The 8,424-nt window shown below is 47.7% G+C and overlaps 1 protein-coding gene and 1 long non-coding RNA gene across 5 annotated transcripts in view; one reads left to right on the top strand and one right to left on the bottom strand.

Annotated features, from left to right (window-relative positions):
* Positions 1-265: 265 nt before the first annotated feature.
* LOC145721182 (uncharacterized) lies at positions 266-2,322 on the bottom strand. The gene is made up of 3 exons (XR_014144680.1): positions 2,025-2,322; positions 1,452-1,624; positions 266-572 (listed from the first exon to the last, which is right to left on the bottom strand). It is a non-coding gene; the product is annotated as an uncharacterized LOC145721182 (long non-coding RNA).
* A 270-nt stretch (positions 2,323-2,592) lies between these two features.
* The window catches only part of CLSTN1 (calsyntenin 1), a 72,784-nt gene continuing 66,952 nt past the window's right edge, over positions 2,593-8,424 (top strand). Inside the window, exon 1 of one of the 4 annotated variants that reach the window (XM_081816883.1) lies at positions 2,593-2,898. In XM_081816883.1, the coding sequence (XP_081673009.1) occupies positions 2,808-2,898 (91 nt within the window). In that variant the 5' untranslated portion in view covers positions 2,593-2,807. The remainder of the gene's footprint in view (positions 2,899-8,424) is intronic. The other 3 variants (XM_081816881.1, XM_081816882.1, XM_081816880.1) reach the window with 3 other exon arrangements.

The raw sequence follows: 8,424 nt of genomic DNA, 5'->3' as shown, positions 1-8,424 counted from the left end.
TTGTTTCTTTAAGGGACAGTGAGGGTAAGAAGATAAAGGGATCAGGATTCCAGACACCAAAGAGCTTTTGTTTGTGTTTCTAATAGAACTGAATACATTACATTTTCCCTCTTGGCATCAGCCTATTGACTCAAGACATAGTTCTGAGATTTATACCTTTCTGACTTTATGTTTTGTAAATTTCAAAGGTCCCTGGAAACCTACAGGGTATGTTTTTTATCCTGAGGTGCGATCTCCACAATACAAAAATGAATACAGGAATTCATTGAGTTCATCGCTGAGTATTTATTGAGTGCCTACTGTATGTTTAGCAGACACAAGCAGCTCAGAAGGTCCCCGAGGGAAAAAAAGAAGTTCCTATGTGTTTAGACCTACTACGGACTAGGCTCTGTGAGGCACTTTCATTGCATCATCTCATTTAATTCTGACAACTCCAGGAAATAGCTATTGCTATCCCATTTGACAGGTGAGGAAAGAGACTCGAAGTTCCGTGACTTGTTGAGATCATTCATAGTAGAAGCAGCCAGAGTTCCTGTCTGGTGCTTCTGACTCTACTGTCTGGGTCCTTTCCACTAGAACACAGTGGGGAGCAGAAAAAGACACACACGGGTTAGTTAGTCAATAGCACAAAGTAGCAGATTATCAGTCCTGGACTGCCTGGTTTGGGCCAGCCTGATGGTCAGGAGGACTTCCTGCAGGAGATAGCCCAGGTCTGACTCCGAGCAAAGGTGAGGGAGGATGTGCTACATAATGCTGGCCCTGGGCAGAAATGAACTTGAGCACAGACTGTGTTGAGAGAGTAGGTCCTGAGGTCAGCTGGGTGGGGCCTGAGGTTGAGGGGTGGGAAGCCTGGCAGAGCTGTCTGGACCAGATAAAGTGGCAACAAGGAGCTAGCAGGAGCCGGGGCGGTGGGGGGGGAGGGAGGAGAGGCTAGGAGGGGATGACTCTGCAGTGCTGGCTGAAAGGAGTGGAGCTGTGAGGCCTGGAGATGGTAGGGGCCAGGAAGGTACCTCGGGAGGGGTCCACCCAAGGGGAGTTCAGTCCTCTTGGACTCAGGGAAGGGGGTGGCAGGGGAAGGAGAGATGGAATCTGCAGGCTTTGCTAGAGGATGCCTTCGAGGGACAAAGGACAGGGAGGAGCATATTCCAATACAGGATGCTTTGAAACTCCCACCAGGTCACATCAGCCCTCTGTTCACCGCTGTTCAAGGTCTTCCTGTGGCCCGGAGCATCATCTGGCCACGAAGGCACCTCACACTCTGGCCTGAATCTACTTTGTGGGCTCTTCACCCACTACCCTCCTAAATAAATCCTCCGCTCTCCTCCTACTTCTCCCAGCCTCCAAAGGGGCCCCCCTCCTGAGCCCCACCCCAAGCTGGCCTCCACAAAGCCCACCGGCCTGCCGGACCCTCTTAGCTTTCACGGCTATGACAATCACAGTGTTCCAGTCACCTTCCAGAGCTCTTGTAGCATCGTCTAGAATAATTCACATTTTACTGTTATTTAGCTTTTGCTCTTCGGGTCGCCCTAACGTCACCTCCTTGGCCTTGACGGCTGAGTGTTCTTTTCACTGTAGTTGTCACAACTGGGAATGTCATTTTGCCTTTCAGTCTTTGTTCCCTCATCTGCAAAATGGGGCCAATAATGTCTCACAGTGCCTGGTAGAGGGGCCCATCCATGACTGTGCCAGTCCTTTCCTCTAGCGTCGGGTGGTCCCAGGGGCCGAGGGAAGGTGGGGGAACCAGGACGGAAGGGGAGGACTTAACACCCCCCCAGGAACCCTTCTTTATCCAGTTGGATCTCTGCATTTCTAAGGGACCACTGGCATCACACTCAGATCATCTAGAAAGGGCACGCACAAGCCGTCTTTAAACAGCCATCACAGATTTCTCCAGCAGACGAAGGGATCTGGATTTACAAATTCCGGACGGACTCCCTGGGGCAGCTAATGCCCCCTCCCAGGGCGGAACCACGGCAGCACGTGCTGCGCGGTCCCTGACTGTTTACAAAGTGCGTTTCGCTGACCTCCATCTCCTTGAAAACCTTTCACGACCCCGCAGGCTCCCTGTCATCACTTCCACTTGGCAGCAGAGGACACCAAGACTCTGGGAGGCGACGTGCCTTGCCCGAAGTGGCCCAACGTGTTGGCCCTCAGGGGCCCCGGCTGCACCCTCCAGCGCGGTCTGCACTCCGCGGGGCTGGGGCTGCGAAGGGCTGAAAGGCCGGCGCTGGCCCCAGGGTACCGCGCTTGGCTCCGGAGCCTGGGGGCGCGCGTGGGGATGAGGGGCTGATGCTCTCGGCCGCAGCGGGGGCAGGGGGTGCAGCCCCCAGACATCTCGCCGCCGCTCGGGAGGGACCCCCCAGGCGCGGCCCCGCGGGCGCGCGCTCCGGACTCCGCCGGCGCTCCGAGGCGCGCGCCCCGCCCCCGCCCTCCCCCCCCCGCGCGCGCCCCCCCCTCTCCCTCGCGCGCGCGCCCCCCTCCCGCCGCCACCCCGCCCCTCCCGGGCGCGCGCGCGCGCGCCCCTCCCGCCGCCACCCCGCCCCCGCCGGTACCCTGGCCGGACCCGAGAGAGCGCGCCGCCGCCATCTTAGTTGCTGCCGCCGCCTCCAGCCAAGCGCTACCTCGGCGGAGGGGAGGGCGCCCGCGGCCCGAGCGCGCGGCCCAGCGTCGCGGCTGCGGCTCGTCGTACCCCGGACTCGCCGCGGCGCGAAGCAGCCGGCTCCGGGCCGCGAGAGCCCTGCTCGGCGCCCCGCGCTCGTGCCTGCCGCTCCCGCCTCGGGCCGGCCGCGGCGCCGGGAGCCGGAGCGATGCTGCGCCGCCCTGCGCCCGCGCTGGCCCCGGCCGCCTGGCTGCTGCTGGCCGGGCTGCTGAGCGGCGGCGGGGTCTGGGCCTCGCGAGGTAAGCGGCGGGCCGGGGCGGGTCCGGGGGAGTCGGGGCGGGCGCGGGGGGCCGGGGAAGCCGGGCTCCGTCCCCAGGCGGGGCGCCGGACCCCCGGTTGGCGGCTGCGCGGGTCTGGCGGGGGCGTGCGGAAGGGCCCTAGGGTCGGTCCCCCTTCCTCCGCAGCGCCTGCAGGCGGGGGTGCACCCCGGTGAGAGGCCGTGTACGTGTGTTGTGTGCTCAGATGTGCATCAGGCTGGGGGTGCACGCACAGTTTTTGGTGTGTGCTTACATAAGAGCCCACTCCTCCGCGTCCCTTTCCAAGGATCCCGGTTCTCTGCTGCTGCACCGCGGACACCGCATCCTCGCCCCTTTTAAATCTTGTCTGTTTTCAAACGAGCAGAAGCTGAAACTTCTCGCTTCCCACCCACGTTTCATCCAGAGGTGAAATTGTGATGAGGTTTACGATCGCGGTCTCACCCCGCGTTAGAAATCTGCATCTCCTCCACTCCCGACACCTCGGTGCAGTTTTTCTGACGGTGATTTAGATCGTTCAGGGGCTTACATACCCTCAACAGAAACCTCTCTGATTCCTCAGGGCCGACATTATTGTACGGTTACTTGGCAAAAAAAATATTTCTTAGTGAATTGTTTTGTTGTTTTAACCTTCATCCACTTAACCTTTTAAATAGTACACGCTTTCTGATATTGACTGATCTTGCCAACGAAAAGCTTACGCATTGCAGATACTTGCTTCCGAATGGATCTTGGAATCGTAAACATTTTCCTTGGCCTTGGAGCAAAGTAATCTAGGTGTAGTCTATAGAGGACTTGGATCTATTCTTTTGATTTTTTATTTTTAAGAAAAAATCGGGGGGGGGGAGAGCTGATGGAAGTCTAAATGAAGCGGTCATATTTCATATTAGCAAGCTTTTAAAAAATCCTCATTTTCTCTTCCTTGGCATGACAGACGGAATTAAGTATGGTGTTCACAAATTAAAGGGCAGAAGAGGCAAATGCGGCTTTTGTTCCGTGTTCCTTTCTTCACATTGGGGCTGATAAACTTTGAATACTTCATTTCTAACATTCTGTTGACTGTCATAGTCAAGTCTCAGTCACTAAGTATCTAATCGCTCTCAGTTTGATTTTTAAAAGTTACATCAAGCTGAGTTTGAAATGTTCCTTCCAGATGTGGAATGGAGGTCTGAAAGTCTAATGTATCCAAGAGAAAATGTCAAAGTTCTGCTTCTCTTGGGGAAAACCCACACATTTCACAGAAATATGTGCTTGGATTGTGTATTTTGGGAATAGTTCAAATATATTTAGTCAGTGATAACATTTCTTGTTAAAATCCGTATTTTCTTGTTTGTCCATTCACCTCCATTTGCTATTCATTATTGAATTACTTGGGTTATTCAGCAAATATAAATTTCAGCTATCAAATATCTTCATTGTGGTGGACTAACAGAACTCTTATGTGAAAGATGTGTTTTGCTGACTTTCTAAGCTTTTCTTGGTGCATTTGTAGTATTTAAGAATAATTAGTCTTCAAAATAAAAACACAGTTTAAACATCAGTTATTCTGTTGCTTTTTTTTTTCTTTTCCCCAGCCTGCAAGGTAGAAAATGTCTTGTGAATATTACAAGAAATGCTAATAAAATGATTTCATTTTGAGGGGTTACAAGTGGATTTTATATGTAAATACGCAATTTGTAGAGACACTTGCTGTGGGCTCATTTTAGAAGGTGATCATTTCAACTAATATTCTGATTTTTTTATTGCTCTAAGACAGTACGACATGAACTGCTGGCCGTACTCTAACTACCTCTAATAATTATTAATGGGATAAATATCCCATATAGATTGCTGGAGAGAATGTTAGGTTTTGTAATATAAATTGCATGTTGACTATTAATTAGTTATTTAATAGAGAACTCCGAATTTCACTTTAATTTGTAGCTGTCGTTCTTAAAAAACATCGAGTAAATCAAAGTATTAGGCATATCCTTGGCATGCCCTAGGCTGCCTGCTTTCTCTCCAGTCAGTCAATGATCAGGAAATAGTAAATTGAAATGGAGCATATAGAAAGCTTATGAATATATATATATATATATTTTTTTTAATGCGAGCACGGACTGCATTTCAAAGCCAAATAAATCATTTTCATTGTTATTGTCCTGTTTGTTTGCACACAGACTTCTCAGTGAGGCCTCCCCTCACCATCCTCTGTGAAATTTCATCTCTCTCTGATCCCCTGAATCCTCCCTTCCCTGCCTTACTTTCCCTCTTTCCATAGCACTTGATCCCATTCAAACAGCCTTATTCTTTTTATTGTCTGTCTCCCCTCACTAGGACAGAGGCCCCGAGATGGAAAGGTGTTTGGTTTGTTTTGTTCGCATGTGAATCCTGGACAACTCTTATCTCAGTTTCGACAGCATAGTATTTTTATGTCCTAATTTTCATCTGACAGATAAATGTTATATACTGAAAAAGGCATTACAGACTATAAAACAAACCTAAATTCTGCATTATGATATAGAAATTCATTAGTAGATAATTTTTCAAGGCTCTTTGATTGCAGTGTTGGGGATATTAGACCATAAAAATCTGTAGCAGCTTTTGAAGGCTGTAGCTTTGTGGCTACCACTCTGAGTCTAATTTTTTTTTTTTTTAAGATTTTATTTACTTATTTGCCCGAGAGAGAGAGAGAGAGAGAGAGAGGGAGGGAGAGTACAATCAGGCGGAGCGGCAGGCAGAGGGAGAAGCAGGCTCCCTGCTGAGCAAGGAACCCCATGTGGGACTCCATCCCAGGACCCTGGGATCATGACTTGAGCTGAAGGCAGACGCTTAACCATCTGAGCCACCCAGGTGCCTCTGAGTCTAATTTTTAAAAATACTGTAATTCTCTGCTTTTTTGGAAAGTGGTTTCTTAATTTGTTACCTTGTTTTTCATAAGTAACTTTGAGGAAAAGTCCTTAGAATACAGACTTCAATATTATACTTAATCTAACAGTTGTATTGCTGGGAGTAAATGTCATTTATTTCAAATAGGAGACCTATACTACTAAAGAAATAAGATAGATTTTTAAAAATAGTTTTTTTATTAATTTTTTTTTAGATTTTATTTTATTTGACGGAGAGAGAGAGAGTACGAGCAGGGGGAAGCGGCAGAGGGAGAGAGAGAGAGGGAGAAGCAGGCTCCCTGCTGAGCTCTATCCCAGGACCCTGGGATCATGACCTGAGCTGAAGGCAGACGCTTACCTGACTGAGCCACTCAGGCACCCCAGATGATAAAATATTAATAATTCTGAATGTACTCCAGTTTAAGAGCTCTAACTCAGTTAACTGGAACCTTCAGTTAACTACAGTTCATCTTCTGGCTGCAGACCCCTTTTAGGCGGAAAAGCATGAAACCAAGCAGTTTCATAGGAATTCTTTTGCAAAAGGAAGTTTTAGAAGTTCATATCATACATTATCTGTGTCGGTACTATTTGATTTTTAAATGAAAAAAAGCAATTAATATTTCAGTTTTAGATATGAAGAATATGGCCCATAAATGAAATTTTAATGAAATAAAACATTTTTGCATTCAAGTTAGAAAATGCTGTAATTCCATGATACTGGTTTCAGGACTTGGCTGAGTTTATTAAACCATCTCTTAATGTTTAATGTGAGGATGTTAAAGTTTTAAGACATTTTTAAAAAGGATTGAGTGATTTTTTATTTTATTTTTTTTAAAGATGATTTATTTGACAGAGAGAGCACAAGCAGGGGGAGCAGCAGAGGGAGAGGGAGAAGCAGGCTCCCTGCTGAGCAGGGAGCCCGATGGATGCGGGGCTTGGATCCCAGGACCCTGGGATCATGACCTGAGCCGAAGGCAGACTGAGGCACCCAGGCGCCCCAAGATTGAGTTATTTTTATTATTGCTTCCTAAGGCAGGAAAATATAATTTCAGGGGCAAGGGTAAAGTTTTCATTTATAAGAGTTGAAACAAAATAGGAGGTCTGATTATCCTGAAAATCACCAAGAGTCTATTTCTAACTTACTCTGGTTAATTGAGGTTTAAGATCATTATGCTTTAAAAAAAATATATCTATTTCTGTGGTCTTGATTTGGTAAGAGCAGAGGTATTTGAAGATATGTTGTGTCTTTTATAAATGGAATTTAAGATAATTGATTTGTTACAAAATGCAGAGTTTGGTAGAGCTTCAGAAATAGGGATTCAAGATTGGGGGAAACGATTTACGCGGCGTTGTGTTCTAGCACTGTATAAAAACAACATTTTGATATGAGTAGAGACTGCAAAAGCCAGAGATGGGGACCCTCAAACTGACGACATTCCCTTGCCTGCTGTGAGCTGATGATGTGCTGTGGCCATCCTTTCATTTTTTTTTTTTTTTTTAAGATTTTATTTATTTATTTGAGAGAGAGAATGAGACAGAGAGAGAGAACATGAGAGAGGGGAGGATCAGAGGGAGAAGCAGACTCCCTGCCGAGCAGGGAGCCCGATGCGGGACTCGATCCCGGGACTCCAGGATCATGACCTGAGCCGAAGGCAGTCGCTTAACCAACTGAGCCACCCAGGCGCCCTGTGGCCATCCTTTCTTAGGGCCACCACCACCTAGGAATGGGGATACTGCATTTGTTTGTCCCCGATTTGATAGGTCCTTTCTCTGTGTTTTAGGCGTATTTTTGTTCATTTTCTCATTTAACTGTAGGATATCATTGTTAAAGTTTTTCACAAGATGTGTTGCCAAGGCTTTTTCATTTTTAAAGGTTTAGATGAAAATTCATTTACTTCAAAGTAACTGAATTGAGAACATCTTAAAAACCTATAAAACACATCTATTCCAGAACCCCAGTAAGAAGTAGGTGGTACCATAGTAAAGGAAGAATCGTGTTTTCCTTTTTTACTGTAGGTCAGGCATGAATATTATCTTTCAGCCATCTGTTTTGGACCAGGCTGATTCTCTTGTGACAAGAACTTTGGAATCTGCTACTTTTCAAGTCTACCTTGATCTGTACTTACTTTTTTTTTTTTAGATATTTATTTATTTATTTATTTGACAGAGAGAGACACAGCGAGAGAGGGAACACAAGCAGGGGGAGTGGGAGAGGGAGAAGCAGGCCCCCGCCAAGCAGGGAGCCCGATGCGGGGCTCGATCGCAGGACCCTGGGATCATGACCTGAGCCGAAGGCAGACGCTTAACGACTGAGCCACCCAGGCGCCCCTATTTATTTTTTAAAGGTCTTATTTATTTTTGAGAAAGAGACAGAGCATGAACAGGGGGAGGGGTAGAGGGAGAGGGAGAAGCAGACACCCCACTGAACAGGGAGCCCAATGTGGGGCTTGATCCTAGGACCTTGGGATCATGACCTGAGCCCAAGGCAGATGCTTAATGACTGAGCCACCCAGGCGCCCCTGATCTGTACTTTCTTAAACTCATTGTTTAGGGCAAAAGAAGACTCTCTTTTCCTTCATCCCCTCATTTATTTTTTTAAAGATTTATTTGAGAGAGAGAGAGTGTGCATGCTCGTGTGTGTGTG

This window comes from Leptonychotes weddellii, chromosome 4, assembly GCF_054177405.1.
Source record: "Leptonychotes weddellii isolate Sample4059 chromosome 4, ASM5417740v2, whole genome shotgun sequence".
NCBI lineage: Eukaryota > Metazoa > Chordata > Mammalia > Carnivora > Phocidae > Leptonychotes > Leptonychotes weddellii.
Note: the sequence above shows the minus strand (reverse complement) of the source record. Positions and strands in the feature narration are given on the sequence as shown.